Here is a 17,121-nt window from a genome sequence, read left to right on the forward strand (position 1 = left end):
TTGATATATAGAAAGAATATACATATATTATATACAGCAGTTGAGTTCACAATTTTTTGTGAAAGATGGATCAACTCATTAAGATCTATCTAGTTATTGTCTTTAGCAGAAGGAAAAGATTGTATTATTGATGATCGATCAAAAAATATCTCTTATCTTCTTCTTGGATCCATTTATATGATAATCTAAATTAAGAAAACTCTCTGAAAAAAATAAATAAATACTAGAACTAGACAGTAATAATTAATTATTGTTAATAAAACCAGCTCGTTAATGGGGCAGGATTGCACCAAATGAAATGTCCCACTACTAACCAAAAAAAAAAAAGAAAAAGAAATGTTCCACTAGTCCAATGACCGAAACCCTATGTGACAGAAATTACTATTAAAATCTCAATTTAATACCAGTTCTTTTGCAACAGAGACGGCTTGCCAGATTGAAAAGATTAAATTAATTAAGTTGAAATTAGCGATTTTGTAGTTTTCTTTATCATAAAAAAACTAAGGTAAAACGTATAAATTGATGTGATATTTACTATTAGCATCTCGTCATCCATCACTCTTTCTTTCTGTAATTGGCGGAGATGGACGTTTTTGTTTTCATTTGGCACAGGTTCACCACTTAGATGCTCACTTGCATTACTGTTTGCACACCTTTCGTTTTAAAAGGATTCACAAGTTTTCAAAGCAATTTGAAAACAGTAATCAACCACTGCTTTCCTTTTCAATTAAAAAAGTGGGGGTAGTGTATTCAGATTTCTTACATTGGGTGTACGTACGAGCAGAAATCAAAAATTAAAATTATTTCATTATTCATCTTATTTTTGTTATTATTTATGAACTTCACTATATTTTTAACACTATTTATGAATCCCACTATACTATTTCAACTAACTTTTATCTTTATCTACAGTACTTTTAATAATAATTTTTAGTCTCAGCAAAATAAACGATATCTAAACATACTTAGATCAATCAATTTTGTGTTTTGTGTAACATCACTCTGATAGACTAAACTCGCATGCATGTTAGCTTGCACAATGAACTTAAGGGAATGGTGCACAGACGCTTCCACCAGTTCCCATACCGCCAAGGAGGTAATCCAGGTTTGATCAAATACCAATTTTCAAAAAAAATGAACCCTATTGGTGCTTAAGATAAATTAGCTGCTCCAATTCCAAAGACCAAAAGGTGATGAATTTCAATACACCAAGGCTAGGCTGCAATGTGTCAAAATGAATCTCAAATGCTATGAAAGACATTTTTCAAAACGAACCATTATGGCACAAGACCACCAACAAAATCAATTGACTGCTAAACAATTTTCTTTCATAGTCAAGCCACCAGTTGAATGTATTTTTCACAAACTCCTGATAGGACCAAAACAGATTAACCATTTATACTAGCACCTAAGTTGCCATTTCATAGAACACATGAGAGTATGTGTAAATGCAACCCAACAAACATAAAATATATAGATCATCAGACAAGAACAATGCTCACTACTTACAGTTATCACAATTTGTAATCCTCTTCAACACAACTACTGACAAATGAAATAACTGTTAAATTTACAATCAAATACCCGAGACTTTAGAAAGGATTATACAAATATCTCATATTTTGAGCATGGATGTATTATAGGACAAGTTGCAAAGAACGGGGGGAAAAGTCGTAACATTCAGACCCATAAAAAGGAAAAAACAAGAAAAAGGGAAGAATGAGAAAGAACAAGTAGACACTAGACAGGATGCTTTCAGTTTAGCAGATGAGATCTCAGACTTCAACTGCAACAGCCTCCACCTTGAGCAGAACCACCATCTCTGCCTCCTGATGGTCCTGGTATGCCACCATATCCAACCTTTATTCCATAAGACTGCAAAATTAGAACAAGACTAGAGCATCAGCAACACCATCTACACCTCTCATCAATTCAACAAAACTATATTTCTGTGTAATATGTACCATTTCCAATGATTTTAATTTATAACCACTTCATTGGAAAGGTAAACCTAATCTAATTACAAGTCAGCATATCACAAAGAAATATTATATATCAACAACAATGTGTCTCAAATAGGAATTAATATATAATCGCTTCAATATCTTTAGTTTTACAATAAAAATCTGAAAATGCACCAATACTAAGTGAAATTGGATAAATTTGCATTTCTCATCCAACGGAACTACTCACTGCTCTATAATGTAAACTAAATAGTGTGTTTTGATGAGCTTTCTTTCATAAGCTTACTCCTTTATTGTGCAAAAATTCAGTTGTACTTTGAAAAGGGTGATGGTTTAAATAGTTATTTATTTCTGCTTTAAGATGAAAATAAGATCATTTTACCAATCCAATGAAATTCCTGAATTGGGAAAAAAAAAGTACAGGATGGGGGAGAACAAATTGGAAGAAGAGGGAAGAAAAGAACAAAAGCTAACCTCATTCGACACATCAAATACTCCATCCTGAATCTTCTTGTAAATGGTAGCAGCCGTTTTTATGAATGCCTGCACAAAAAATTATTTACCATTTAAAACTGAGAAAGGTAATGGCAAAAAACCAAACCTCAATTCACATATGTTGTTGAAGAATCTGAGGATTTTGTTACAGGGCACTTTCCAACATATCAGCAATATTTATTCTTACCTCCTCAACATTCTGAGCAGTTTTAGCAGAGGCCTCCATAAAAATCAGACCATGCTCCTTGGCAAACTGTTCCCCTTCCTCTGTGCTCACAGCCCTTCTGTGAGCCAAATCACACTTATTACCAATAAGCATTATTGTCATGTTTGCATTTGCATGTTGCCTTGCATCTTCCAGCCAGCTAGCCAAATGATTAAAAGTCTCCCTCCTGCAAATACAAAATCAAAATTGTCATCCTAGTGCCTTATCTCAATTACATGGCACAAAATGATACCAGATAACTATAAAATTTAAAGAGTACCCAATAAGTACATTCATTAGAAAAATTCAAAGCTCCTTTTATGCATGCTTCTACATGTAACATATAGTCAGCCACTAAAATCTGCCTGAGGCAAGAACTTTTTGATAAGTAATAAGTGTTATTGATATCAAAAAGGAGAAAACAGGGAGTGTACAAGGGGTCAACAAATCAAATACAAAAATTGCATGAATATAGGAAATCAATAAAAGAAGGGAATGATTGTTTTTGCAAAGCAAACAACCAATCCAACAAAGTTCTAAAAAAGAATAGCTTGAGGTCCGGAATAGATCTCTCAATATCTTCAAAACATCTACTATTTCTCTCCCTCCAAAGGCACCACATTAAGCAATGAGGAACGATGGACCATATATAACCATTTTGATGACGACCAAAGCTGCCTTGCCAACACCCTAACAACCCCAAAACAATAAGCGGCATAGCCCAAGTTACTCCAAATAAACCCATTACCATAGACCATAGATCCATAGCAACGGGACAGTGAAGGAAGAGATGGTCAAGCAATTCACCATTACTCTTGCACATGTAACACCAATCCAATATCCACACCTTCCTTTTTCGTAAATTATCAATTGTCAAGTATTTCCCTAAGGCAACAATCCATACAAAGAAAGCTACTCTAGAGAGGATCTTCTGCTTCCAAATACTTCTCCAAGGAAAACCATAGATAGTAGGGCCAACTAAAATTCTATAATAATCATTCACCATGAACCCCTTATCTTTGCTAGGAATCCAACACATCTTATCCTCACCAAACCCCCTTATTGAAGAACCATATATGGTTTCCATGAGGCTTGACATAGCCTCTAATTCCCGAACATGCACACCCCTAAAGAAGCTCACATCCCAAAAAAGGACTCCATTAGAGGACTTCATAAGCTCAGCCACACTAGCCTCCTTATTCTTGCAAAATCTGAACAAGTCAAGATAACTAACTGCAAGAGATGTCTCTCCACACCAACGGTCTTGCCAAAACTTCACCCTAGACCCATCACCAATATCATACAGAATATGGCATGAGAAAGAGGGCCATCCTTGACTGATACTCTTCCATAAACCAACACCGTAAGGACCATTCAACTTTCTTTGGCAATGCTGATTTTGTTTTCACTAGACGTTGGTTTGTAGAGTGTTTTGAAAGGCAATGTAAAAGTTCTGATAATTCCCTAGTTCAAAAAGGATTACTGGGATGATATATTTATAAGGGCACCACACAATGATGCGTTCCTAATGATGGTTAGGTTTACAACAAGATATATTAAATTCACAGGGTATGTGTGAAAAGCCACTTATAGAACAAACTTAAAACAATTAATTTTTTCTGTATAAGACTATAAGCAAATGAATGACCAAATTTAAATGAAAACAGTACCTGGTTATATCATAGACAAGCAAAGCACCAGCAGCCCCTCTGTAATAGGACCTCGTAATAGATCTGAAGGATTCTTGACCCGCCTGGAATATTTCCAAGGAAACTTTAGCATCTAACACTTTAGTCACATTAGGTACAAAATTGAATTCCATCACAAACTCACAGAAATTTAAGGAAATACACTTGATAAATAAGCAACCCATTTCATAATAATCATCAAGCCATATTCTAATGACGAACTAATTATGGTTATATTGTGCTTGTGTTCAAAATAGAATTCAGTGTAAATTGCAAAAGAGAAAGGAAAGAAAGAGAGAAAAATTACAGTATCCCAGATTTGGAGCTTAATGGGTTTGTTGTCGATGGTGATCATCCGAGCCCCAAACTCGACACCGATGGTGAGGTCATGGACTGGCTGGAACCGCTTGTCCGTGAACTGAAGAAGAAGACATGACTTCCCAACTCCTGCACAACCATAAACCATAAATTCACTCACATCAAGTGATCAAACTCATAATAATATTTCTAAAGCAAAACCCTTTCCTAGAAGCCAATCAAGTACCAAAACTCCATTTGATTCCAACCAATATGTTCAATTGTTAAAGTAAATAACTACAGAGTCCACAACTTTTGCCACAACGAGGAACAGAGAAAAAAGTGGAGGATCCATCATTGTCCAAGACTCACAGTGACTACTCGCTATTTTATTAAACTCAAAAGTCTCAATTAGTTAGCTACAATTTCAATTCAATTCAAAATTCAGGGATTTTTCGTTTTCTCGTAAAATTAATAAAAAAGTCATGGTAAAAGAATTCCATTTCCACTTGAAAATATGTCCGCCACGCTGGAATATAAAATAAAGCCGAGAATCACATCCAAAAAAAAAAAACATAGAGAATAAGTACAAAATCAGAAATCCTATCAGAGTTGGTGATTGGATAAAATTAAACAGAGAGAATTGAGAAAAAGATCAACAACGAAAGTAATTTCGATGCGATTGAAAGGTAATAATTATTGAGATCTGAATTCAAAAAACAAAAAACAAAATCGAATTTGAGAGAGAGAGAGAGGAGTACCAGTATCGCCGATGATGATGTACTTGAAGAGATAAGCGTATGACATTCCCAAAATACTAAAATCAATGAATGAATGAAACCAAACAAAGGGTAGCTTGTAGTCTTGAATTGAATTTCCGAAGGAAGCAGAAAAAAGTAACGAATGGAATTGAATAGAATTGAAAGTGAAAGTGAAAGAGAGAGAGAAGAAAAGAAAAACCAAGGCGAAGGAAGTTACAGCAAGGCAAACGCGTCCCCTCTTCTCTACTATTTATATTTTCTTTTTTCTTTTCTTTTCTTTTTTTGATGGTGAACACTGAAAAGGTAGTCTATGTATAATAAAATACAGTATTTGTATTTGTATTGTGTACGTATTGCTTAAAATAAACATTCAAGTTTAATTATATTATCCTCTCAAAAAAAAAAAAAAGATTTTAATTGTATTAAAATATAAAATTAGGATAGATTAATTATAATAGTTACTACTACTATTAAATTTATGAAAAATATCTTGAAATTTTGTGTGATAAAATTTTATTTTGAAATTTCTTGAAACTATTTTTTAAGAAACAAATTGAAACTTTTTTTTTTTTGGAAGATACAAACACACAGAAGGGAAAGAGAAAGAGGTTCTAACACAAATATACACTATAAACTCCACTATAAAACTGTGGCAACTTTTAAATTATAAATTTTTACCTAAATTAAATTATCTTAATAATTAGCATATGATTAATAGAATTTTAGTCGGAGTATAATTTTTTTTTTTTTTTTGGCAATTTAGGTGAGTTATATAATAACTAAATTTATTTTGGGATAAATATAAGGACAAGTTTAGCTACAAAATTGATTAATAAAAAAAACATTACTACATAATTTTAAAATCTAACAATTGAATTGCATGTTCTTTAAACTCTTAATACATATGTCAAATTTTGTGTCAATTAGATATTATTTACTATATGATTTATAAGTTTATATTTTATTCATAATTTTAAACTACAAAAACTTAAAATTTAAACAATTTATTGATAACATAGCTATTGATCTTTAATTTTCTAAAAATTTTGCAAGTATGAAGGATATAAGAAGAAAATGTAATCCAATTATGGATTTAAAAATTTAACAATTAATTTGCATGTTCTTTAAGCTCTTAATACACATGTCAAATTTTGTGTCAATTATATATTATTTACTATATAATTTATAAACTTATATTTTATGCATAATTTTAAATTACAAAAACTTACAATTTAAACAATTTATTGATAACATAGTTATTGAACTTTAATTTTTTAAAGATTTTGCAAGTATAGAGGATATAAGAAGAAAATGTAATCCAATTATAGATTTATCAAAATTCACCTTCAATAAAAAGATATTGAGTAAAGTTGTAATCTTATGCTACAATAAATTTTGTAGTTAAACTTTATCTAAGAACATTCTCATCAACAATTGTAAAAATTTTAGCATTTACAATCTCAAAACACTACTTTTACAATTTTAATACCTCATTTTGCAATATACCAAATATCAAACATTCTATTTTTTTTTTTTTACAATTTCAATTAAATATTCTTTATTTAATATTTTTATTCATTTTTTTTTATTATTTCTCACTCTTCCTCTATCTCTCTTTCCCACTATCTCTCCATCTTTCTCCACCCACGGCACAACCCACACCCAAGGCTAGCCACTGCCAGCCACCACCACAGCTCAGCCTCACCCCAATACCAACAGCTACCACAAAACCCACCACCCACCCATTCCGATCTCAACCCCAACCAAAACCCACCACCACCCATACCCAACTTAACCTAACCAAACCCATGACCCATCACCATCCACGACCAAAAACCCATCACCAAAACCACACCCACGACCAAACACAAGCCAAACCAAAACCACTACCACAACAACAACAACCAAAAAAAAAAAAAAAAAAAAAAAAAAAAAAAAGAAAGAAGAAGAAGAAACCTCCATCGTCGCCACCACAAAACCCACCACCCACCCACCCTGATCTCAACCCTAACCAAAACCCACCACCACCTACCCACCCACCTCGTTCTCAACCCCAACCAAAACCCACCACCCCAATCTCAACCCTAGCCAAAACCCACCACCCTGGTCTCAACCCCATTAAAACCATTGCTGAGCACCACTGATACCCACCAAATCAAACCCACAAAACCCACCAAATCATGACCACAATCGCCGACTACAAACCCTTGAAGCTTAATGGAGAGTAGGTGAGTTTCAGAATGGAGGTAACGTGATGAAAAGGGAAGGGAGATGATGCCTGAGTTGTGAGGAAGAATCAGAGAACGAGAGGGAGAGTCTGAGAGTCTGAGGGAGAGTTTGAGAGTCTAAGAGCATTCTTATCAAGGCTTTTAAAAAATTTAGCATTTACCATCTCAAAACCTATATTTATAACATATAACACACCACTTTACAACATTTCTTACATTAAAACTTCTATTTTTTTAACACTTCATTTAAATATTCTTTCTTTATTATTATTTTTTATTATTTCTCACTCTCCCTCTGTCTCTCTCTCCCACTGTCTTTCCATTTTCTCAACCCATCTTTCTCAACCCAGTGAAACTTCTCCCTCCCTCTGATATTTGCTCTCAAAACCTCCATGGCCTGAGCTTTTCAAGCTCATCATCGATAAACCACAGCCATAGCCACAGCCACAACCACCACCACCAACCACAACCTCAACCCCCAACCACCAAAAAAAAAAAAACCCACGGCACAAACCACAGCGAAAACCCACCATAAATCCGCCACAAAACTGCCACCCCAGCAACACCGATCCTCACCTCAACCTCGATCTTCAACCCACGGCCTCAACCCATGGTCTCAACCAACCCCAACCACCGTCGGACCCACCACCATTGGACCCTCCACCGTCGAACCCTGACCCACTTGCAGTCATCGAGACCTATTAGACCCACTAAAGGGAGAATCTAAGAAAGAGAAATGAGAGAGAACGAGAATGAGAGAGTGAGAGTGAAAGTGATAGTCTGAAGAGAGAGAAAGAAAAAATATTAAAAAAAGATAGCAGCTTACTACAGTGCGGTCTCAAAAATGAGAGCACACTGTAGCAGTATTGTAAATTTTTTACAATATACCAGTTTTGATGGAATGTGTGTTTTGGTGTTCAGATGCTAAAATATAAGATTTTTAGCATTTAGAAGCCTTAATAAGAATGCTCTAAGGAGAGAGAGAATTAGAAATAATAAAATATTATACAATCTTGCTACAGTGTGCTCTCAAAAATGAGAGTGCACTATAGCAAGATTGCAAATTTTATAGCATATAGAAGTTTTGATGGAGTGGGTTTTTTGGATTTCAGATGCTAAAAAATAACATTTATAGCATTTACAATTGTTGACGAAAATGCTCTAAGTATAATAACTAAATTAAACTCATTTCCATAGAGCAATATATATTTTTTTCCCCAAAGCCCATCCGATGGAATATTGGGCCTTGCCTCGCCTTGCTTTTCCCATTTTTTAACCATCACTTGACATAACATTTTTTTTTTTTTTTGTCTGTGAACTCTCACTATAAAAGGCCAAATCGGCTGTAATTACATCTACGAATTTTGGTGTAACATCTTTTATTCACACTAATTTGAAGTTTAGAAGTGTGGTTGGGAATAGTTAATTTTTTTTTTTCACTTTTTGTTTTTTGTTTTAACTTTTTGCAAATAGTCAAACTTTTAGGTTTTTATAAATAAGCTAATTTTTTGTCATAAAAGTTATTAAAAACTATATTTTCTCAATAAATATTAAATACTATATAAATAAGCTATCAGAAACTATGGAGACCTGTGTCCATCATATGGATCACTTGACTTCACATAATTTATTATTTTTCACATGTATTTGTCACTCAAAACTTTTCTTAACTAATCTTTCGTGCTTTTCATGTTATTTGAAGACTATCCATTGAATAATGGAGGAATATGTACTATGCTATTTTTTCTTCAACAAAAAATATTGTCAAGTTACATGTTGTAATTGACTCTCATAATTAAAAAAAGCTACATGGTTGTAATTAATATCTTTTTATTTTATTTTATTATATTAGTAAGTTACAATAATGGATCTTGAATCCCCTTTCTTTATGTTAAATAGGGAAAATGTGTCAATTGAACTAGAGCTTATAGTTATGAGAAATGATATGTTCACAACATTTTTACAACAAATCCTAAGTGGCAGGTTGTTATTGATTATTATTGTTGGGGCAAAAAAGTAATCTTAATGTTAGATTCAAATTTGAACCAATAACAAACAACTAACCAATTATGATTTGTTATGAAAATGTTGTAAAAATATTGTGGACGTAGCATCTCTCATTAGTTATCGGTAGCTAGCTGTAATTACTATTTTAAAGCTCTTTTTTTCAAAATGCTTTTTCCACCTAAACTTATCATTTCATTTCATTATGGCTTCACATTTGAAAAAAAGAACAAGCCACTTTTAACCAAAAAAAAAAAAAATAGAACAAGCCACACGATTGTTCACTTGATGTAATCATCAATTGTCATTTTTGAATATATTTCAGTTAATGAGAAGTTATAAGAATTATATTGTAAGGGTCTAGAGCATCCTCAAAATAAGGTTATAACTCCACTTGAGCATATCAGAAAAACACAACTTCCATTTTGAGAGTCATTTGTTAATAAATAATAAAGAAAATTGAGGAAAATTTCCACACCCCAAGTACACACCATTAGAACAAGAACAACATAAAATACACAAAGCTTAATGCCTGAAATTAGACGACACAGTCTAACTAGCAATAATAAATAAGCCAAAAAAAAAAAAAAATGCAACACAGCAACAGTGTTTAGAAAGTCTCTCAAGGTGCAGCCAAGTTACACCTCAAGCTGGATATCTAAACCAGAAACAAAAATCTGTCACCATCCACCGTCTTGTAACATGTCTCATGTGCAAGCAAATTCTATTTCTTTCTTTATTTTCAGGCTAAACAATTAGAACAACTCCACATCATACTTTTCTAATAATTCTTTTTTAAATGTTCATCAACTCAAACAAAAATCTGTCACAATTTTCTCAAATGTTGCAGAAGAAAACATTTAGTTCAAGAATTACATTTTCGTTTATTGACTATTTCTCTCTTTTGTTTATTATAAGTTTTAAGAATAGTAATAATACTGAAGTGAGAGATTGGCTAAAAAAATAAGGCCTCAATAACATATAGCAATGTCCCAAGAACTGGTTCTGTCAGGAACTATTAATGTCAAAAGATTGTCTTCATCTCTGAAGTCAAATTCCTCAATCTTTGAGTTTATCGAGCATGACTTCGGCTTTGTGCTGGAATATGCTCCAAAATTACCTGATCCTCTCCCCTTGACATGTATTTCACAACTAGAAGAATCACTAAAGAAGTCAATTGCTTCAATGGCTCCACCAGAATTGTACATGTTTATCAATCCAATTGGTGCAAACTGAATCTTTTTATTGTAGACCTGCACAAAACCCAAAAAGATTTCATATTTCATAACTCAAAAATAATGATGAGCCAGTAAAAGAAGCTAACCTTAATTGGAGATACAGTAAAGACATCACATTGCAGAACTTTCAATGTGACATCAAACTTTTCTTCCTTTGGTAATCGCAGCAAAGACCCTGAAATTGTAACAGATGTATCGGAAATAGACAGACTGATGAGAAATTGTTCTATCCCTCTATGTACACACTGTGTTTGTTATCTCCTATCTAAGGAAACTAAGAATGGTATGAGTTGTTTGTATAAAAATGTTGTTTGGAAAAATGAAAGAACCTGTGCTGGAGGAAAATACTGCACAATCTCCAGTCCAAAGATTCCCAGAGACCTCTTCAAAATACTCTATATCTGTAGGAGAGACCTTGACAGATAACTCAGAGCTAAGATCTCCTTGAGCATTACTTTTTGAGCAGGGCCAGATTCCTGCTCCTTGGCAGTTGAATACGCCTAAAACTCCAGTGCATTTGTTTAAATTCCAAATCTTCAGAAGACTGATCAAAATTCACACAATCTGGTCAGGAGGAATGATATATTATCAAATATTATACAACTTAAGTGGAAGGTAAATACCTTTTCCCGTCCATAACTGGGTCATCGAATAAACAATCACGTGTTGGCCTACCGGGGTATTTAGCTCTGAGCACTGACCCATTAGGAAGTACCAGCCTTTTGAGTACCTTGAAATCATGCTGACCAGGTTTGTCACTGTTATCAAATTTCAAATGTAGTAAATTAGTTGTTGCAAAACCATTTCAAAGGAAGAGCACAGATAAAAATACACTTCACCCCAATAATTCATGCATCAATACAATGTAAAGAGACATACATATTACATATATAAATAACAGAGTAGGGTTTGACTGTGGGTTTCTCTTTGTGCATTATATGTAGTGATTGGCTAGAAATGACATTCATAAATCCCTTGTATATTTCAACAAGCATCTGAATCTCCATGGTAATCTTTCTTACTTACCTAACATAGACTCCGCAACCTCCCACAGCCCTAGCAACTGCATGAAACTCGGCTGCATCGTGTTTGCTCTGATAGTTGAAAGATAAAGTCATTAAAAACTGGATAATAAAGCAGTAGATAAAATGATGTGAAGGCTAGGCCATACATAGAACATGTCCCAATCTGGGACAACAATTTCACCAAGAAAAATGCTGTTGAAAGCCACAGAAGCTATGTGTAGTGTCTGTGTGGTTGGGTTGCTTGGGTAGTAATCATCGGATGCTCTTGTAATAGCACTTCTTTTTGAACTACATTAGCAAATGCGGAGAAGAAATTATGTTGTATGCAGAAATATTGGCATATAAAATAATCTCCTAAAGTAGCACTCATAAGATGGCATAATATTTATAAAGAAGTGATATGCCAAGATGACTGAAAGGTTCACTTGGTCCAATTGGAATATAAATTACATTATATTGGTTAAAATACCTACACTAAAATGAAATTCAAGGTGTCACATGTACCGATGCTTGAGGAAATCTTACCAAAACCATTTCAGGTTAAGTTTCACACTTGTAATGATTGATATCCCATTATTTAATTGTCAATGATGGAAAAATATCTCCCAATGCAAAATTTCGTTGGCTCATATGATTGTAGTAATCTACTCTCAAGTCTTAAATTGCTTTATACATATAGTCTCCCAAATTTTATGGAGGTGTGTAACTTGTTAGATTGCTAAAACAATTCAATTGAAAAAGCTATAGGAGAGGCCTATTAAATGATTTGCATAGTCCCTCTTATTTGGTCCATGCATTTTGCAATTCATGAAATTTAATGTGCACGAAAAATTTTCAGACTGCACTTTGGTTTGTTTAAAAAATAAATTTGGCAGGAAATTGTAGTGAAATAGTTATATACTGGTAAATGGAGTCCGTGCTCTGACCCATGCAGCAGATAATGCTGTTGTCTTGAAAGTTGGCGGCTATAGACTTCTCAAGTGCTTGTTGGAAAAGTCTGGTAAGAGAAACTCGACCTCCTAAACCACTTGAAATAGTTTCCAGTATGTTCTGAACATCAACCTTAACTCCATCCACATCCTGTGAAACAAGATATTTGTGTAGATCATCATAAAACTGAGATATCTTAGCAGGATCTATTGTACCAACGCCATACTTCTCCATTGCATCCATAGATCCATCCCTCATGTTTGCCAAATTCCCTGGCGACTGTACTGGGTATCTTAATTTTGGATTATACTTTTTGGTTCCTAATGCATTTGGCTGAAGCCCTCCCCAGTATCCCATCAGGGCATGCCATACATATACATACCTGAGAATTTCAAGAAAGATAAAGAAAATGAAATGTCCAGAACTAAAAAAAAAAAATGTATAGAAGAAATTAAGATACTTGTAAGGAAGACAATCAAATATGGAGACCACACTGTTAGTTTTACACCTGGTATTTGTAGATGGAGTTGAGGATGAGCTACTCTTCAACAACCTTATGCTACAATCTTACTTATTGAAGATTTCCATCATAATTAAAAAAGGGGGGAAAAAGTCAGTCTTGGAACCTTACTTAAGGCCAAAAGTTCTCTTAATATCTGTAACAAAATCCTTTAGACCACTTGGTGCCTGTGCCTCACTTTGAGGCTCATTTTCTGTTCTCCAAAACTTATTATTTTCTTCAATGCTGAGTAATCTGCCACCATGCCTGCAATTTCAAGCAATACGGAAGGTAAATATGCACTCTGTCATGCGACAAGAGAATAATGAGTAGACTTACTGTGACCCTTCAACAAATGGCTCCCCTTCTTTTTGGAATTCATTAATTGTATCTTGCCAGCCATCATCTATTATCAAAAACTTTGCTGGAGTGCCTCCCTGGGATAAACTGGGAGATACAGATATAAAATTAAATAAAAATAGTTTCCAAGCAACCCACGGAGGTAAGTGGAAAAGAAAAAAGAAAATATGAAACAGCTAATCCAAAAAAGTACTTCTTAAGGGCAAAACAAGCTTCCGCGCAAGCTCATAGAAGCAACTTTTGATATATGGAGAAATAAGTGAATCATGGACTGCAATGCCAATGTGAGAATCAGATATCATCACTTCCTCCTTATATTTGTGTGGCAAACAAAGATGATATATAATAGACACATCTCACTTAAGAGATATGTGAATACATTATAAGCAACATCCTTATGATAGCATATCAGTAGTTTCCTTTTGTAAGGCGCAAAACCATCCAAAATGCTCATTTTACTTGATTTTTCCATTCAACCTTACATATATGGGAATATTTAAATCCTACACAGTATCCCCAAAAATGATGATTAATAATTTATTTAGAGTTCAATTTCATCCCCCTCAAAATTTTTCATCATAACTCAATTCCACACCTGGGAGGCTGGGATAATCAAGTATTATTTCATCACAACTCAATTCCTCACCAATAGGCATATGTCAACATCCCTGACTATGTAAGTGAACAATCCTGACATACATATAATGAAAGAACTTGTAATAAAGAGCTTTGTTTTGCATATCATTGTAAATCCCTGAATATAAAGAGAAAATGTATGAGAAACTGAACTAACCTTTTAAGGCCATCTTTGATTCCTCGAGGATGAACTTCCTGGTAGAAGGCGTCCCAGGTACACCAACCAAACCAGTCTAACATTCCAGGCAACTGCATCATAAAATCATAACAAAGAAACGAAAGTTATAGAGGACTCTACTTTTCTTCTTTTGTTTCTTGCAAGCACAAGTTGACTAAATTTACTTGGTCTGCTACACAAAATTGGTTGGCTGACTTGCCTGTTTGGTTTCCCTAAGTGAAAAGGTTCCAAACTGCTGCTCCAAAATCCTGCATATGGTCCAAAGTGCATATGAGAAGAGTGATGATAAATTTTTTACCAGCTACTAACGAAAATATGCAAACTTAGATTTCACAATCTCATATGGTTTATGTCCTCTGTCTGCTGCTTGAATTCATAAAAGTCAGGAGCTGCCATGCTACAAAGCTAATATTAAGTGCCATAGTCCTAAGTAATTTCAGAAATTTACTTAACTTGAAACCTAAAGCTTTCTTGGAGGGCTAACCTACTTCATAGATTCCTTGACCAAATCAAATGGATGGTTTCCATAATTCACAAAAACTGCTTTTAGGGATTCTGATGTAACTATTTCCGGGTCACCTGTCAAAATACATAGAACGTTCTAATCATTAGAATAATAGAATATGAGAAACTTGAGAAGGCAATTGGTGAGTAGGAACAAATTGGTTTTCTTTTTTTCTTTTGTCTCCTCTTAGAAGGGACAAAAAGTTCGTCCTTATCAACCTTCAGACATAATATACCCGTGGCTGCATCCTGTTTTTATTCAAACCCAACTGAGTGCAAAGCCTTAACCTAGCTCAGCTGAATTAGATGGTCCTAAAACATAATCTATTGGTTTTTTGGTACATTATACATAGTGAGATTAGTGCAAATGATAAGTCAGACTTATCCAGTAGCATCAACTTCTCTAATAAATTTTCACAGTAAGTTTATTTAACATTATATGGCACAACGAGTGCTGGACGGCAAGAAAATTTTTACACCAGATTTCCATTATGCTTCATATCAATAACAAATGTGATAAAAATTTTTAAAAAGGGGATAAGCAGAACTTTGAAATATTACCACTTTCAACACAGAACTGGAGCTCATTTAATGAATTCCCCTGCAAGCTACTTCTAAATTCACCATCTAGCACAGGCAAGAAAATGATATAAGAAGTTGCTTTATTTTTTGCATCAATTTCCGGTCCTTCCCTTGCTTCCAGGAGCAACATCTGAGTTTCAATAGGAATGTCACTGCCTGAATTCCCCACTCGAGGTATCATCCACCATATTTTAAATCTAAATATACACAATAACCTCACATCCCTGCATCAAGAAAATATCATTAGGAATTAATTCTAATTGGATCTTCAATGGACATGATTGAATGTGAGATAAAAGACATTTCCGTGGGCAAACACAGTATAATATTTAGTGAACCCTTGCTGATATCATTACTGATTAAACAGAGGATTAAGATATGAACCGGTTAAAGTTTAAAGCTTGAGACACAAATTAAAGACCAATTTCAAAACTAAGAATACACTAAGAGCATCAAAAGACTAATTATCCAATTGTATGCCATAAAGCTGTGTTTTGGTAACCACAATTATCAATAGATGTGAAAGATGGAACACTTATTGATGGCATTTTTTATTGTAGGTGGGATTCAAACCCAGGTCACTTATTCGACTATAAGAGTAGAATTATTTTGCTGTATCCAGACTAACACCAATCCAACCCATTTCATGAATAAAATGTGATCAATTAACCCACCAACAAAACTACTTAATGAGTCAAGGTAACTGCAATGCACAACTAACTTTGATGTTTAGAACGAAAATAATATGTCTCACTTTGATTTGATTGAAATAAAAATAAGCACATACTAGAATACAACACAATATTTTCCAAATGGGTGAAACTAGATAAAGTAAAACAATCCGATTGTAAAGTTAAAAAGCTACAAATAAAAAACAAAAATAAAAGGAAATAAAGAACATGCTTACTCGATGACTCCAAGCTTGAACACAAGTCGGGAACTAGCATCACCAGTGGAAGTGGCACCAACAAATGCTGATGAATCCGTCAATGGCGTGATAACCACATTGTCAGGCACACCCGTCAATGCTTCCTTACCTTTGATATTAAGAGTACCATCTTTAAGGACAGGTTTTGTATTGAGAAACATGGAATGTCTACATGTCTGAAGCCGACCAAGGCGGCGACCGCTGTGGCCATGATAGAGAACCCTTTGGTTTGAAGGTAGTAAGAAGGAGGAGAATGGAGAGTTGAGTTGTAGAAACCTCGTAGTCGTAGGTGGAGAAAACATGGTGTTGGTGTTGGTGTTTGTGTTTGCTAGCATAGCAAATAGCTCTAGCAAGCACTGTTTGATATGTGAATTCGACCGTTATAAGGAAACCATAATAATATGTGAAGGAGAACTGTAGATGTATATGTGGATATGGGTTGGTTCCAAGTTGATGGGGTGATGAGGTTAGCCTTTAAGCCTTTGCTTATTGACCACATTTTTAAAATTTGGTAGTGACCTTTTTCTCGTTTTGTCATTTGCAATCTTGTATCGATCGATTCAATTTCAAACTAAGATAATGAGATATATCAAACTTTA

General features: G+C 34.2%; 2 protein-coding genes across 2 annotated transcripts; both read right to left on the reverse strand.

The window, feature by feature from the left end:
• Window positions 1–1,445: 1,445 nt before the first annotated feature.
• On the reverse strand, window positions 1,446–5,653 carry LOC115992742 (ras-related protein RABB1c). Its single transcript, XM_031116965.1, has 6 exons — window positions 5,411–5,653; window positions 4,660–4,799; window positions 4,335–4,417; window positions 2,647–2,851; window positions 2,439–2,507; window positions 1,446–1,875 (listed from the first exon to the last, which is right to left on the reverse strand). The coding sequence occupies exons 1-6, from the start codon at window positions 5,454–5,456 to the stop codon at window positions 1,783–1,785; spliced, it is 636 nt and encodes a 211-aa protein (XP_030972825.1). The 5' UTR covers window positions 5,457–5,653; the 3' UTR covers window positions 1,446–1,782.
• Window positions 5,654–10,419: 4,766 nt separating this feature from the next.
• LOC115990584 (probable galactinol--sucrose galactosyltransferase 2) lies at window positions 10,420–16,952 on the reverse strand. The gene is made up of 14 exons (XM_031114400.1): window positions 16,502–16,952; window positions 15,574–15,818; window positions 14,997–15,087; window positions 14,708–14,756; window positions 14,488–14,579; window positions 13,674–13,781; window positions 13,467–13,601; window positions 12,807–13,217; window positions 12,052–12,193; window positions 11,907–11,974; window positions 11,504–11,638; window positions 11,210–11,424; window positions 10,967–11,055; window positions 10,420–10,895 (listed from the first exon to the last, which is right to left on the reverse strand). Exons 1-14 carry the CDS (start codon window positions 16,855–16,857, stop codon window positions 10,614–10,616), a joined length of 2,418 nt encoding a protein of 805 aa, XP_030970260.1. The 5' UTR covers window positions 16,858–16,952; the 3' UTR covers window positions 10,420–10,613.
• Between the last annotated feature and the right edge of the window lie 169 nt (window positions 16,953–17,121).

Source organism: Quercus lobata, chromosome 5 (assembly GCF_001633185.2).
Source record: "Quercus lobata isolate SW786 chromosome 5, ValleyOak3.0 Primary Assembly, whole genome shotgun sequence".
In the NCBI taxonomy this organism is placed as follows: Eukaryota; Viridiplantae; Streptophyta; class Magnoliopsida; order Fagales; family Fagaceae; genus Quercus; species Quercus lobata.

Coding starts and splice junctions, on each gene's coding strand:
- LOC115992742 (XM_031116965.1), bottom strand. CDS start 5,456: ATGTCATACGCTTATCTCTTCAAGTACATCATCATCGGCGATACTG. Junction 4,800..5,410: donor CATCATCATCGGCGATACTG/GTACTCCTCTCT, acceptor ATGGTTGTGCAG/GAGTTGGGAAGTCATGTCTT. Junction 2,852..4,334: donor CTTGTCTATGATATAACCAG/GTACTGTTTTCA, acceptor TTGTATTTGCAG/GAGGGAGACTTTTAATCATT.
- LOC115990584 (XM_031114400.1), bottom strand. CDS start 16,857: ATGCTAGCAAACACAAACACCAACACCAACACCATGTTTTCTCCACCT. Junction 11,975..12,051: donor CAGATTGGGACATGTTCTAT/GTATGGCCTAGC, acceptor TTCAACTATCAG/AGCAAACACGATGCAGCCGA. Junction 11,639..11,906: donor GGTTGCGGAGTCTATGTTAG/GTAAGTAAGAAA, acceptor ATTTGATAACAG/TGACAAACCTGGTCAGCATG.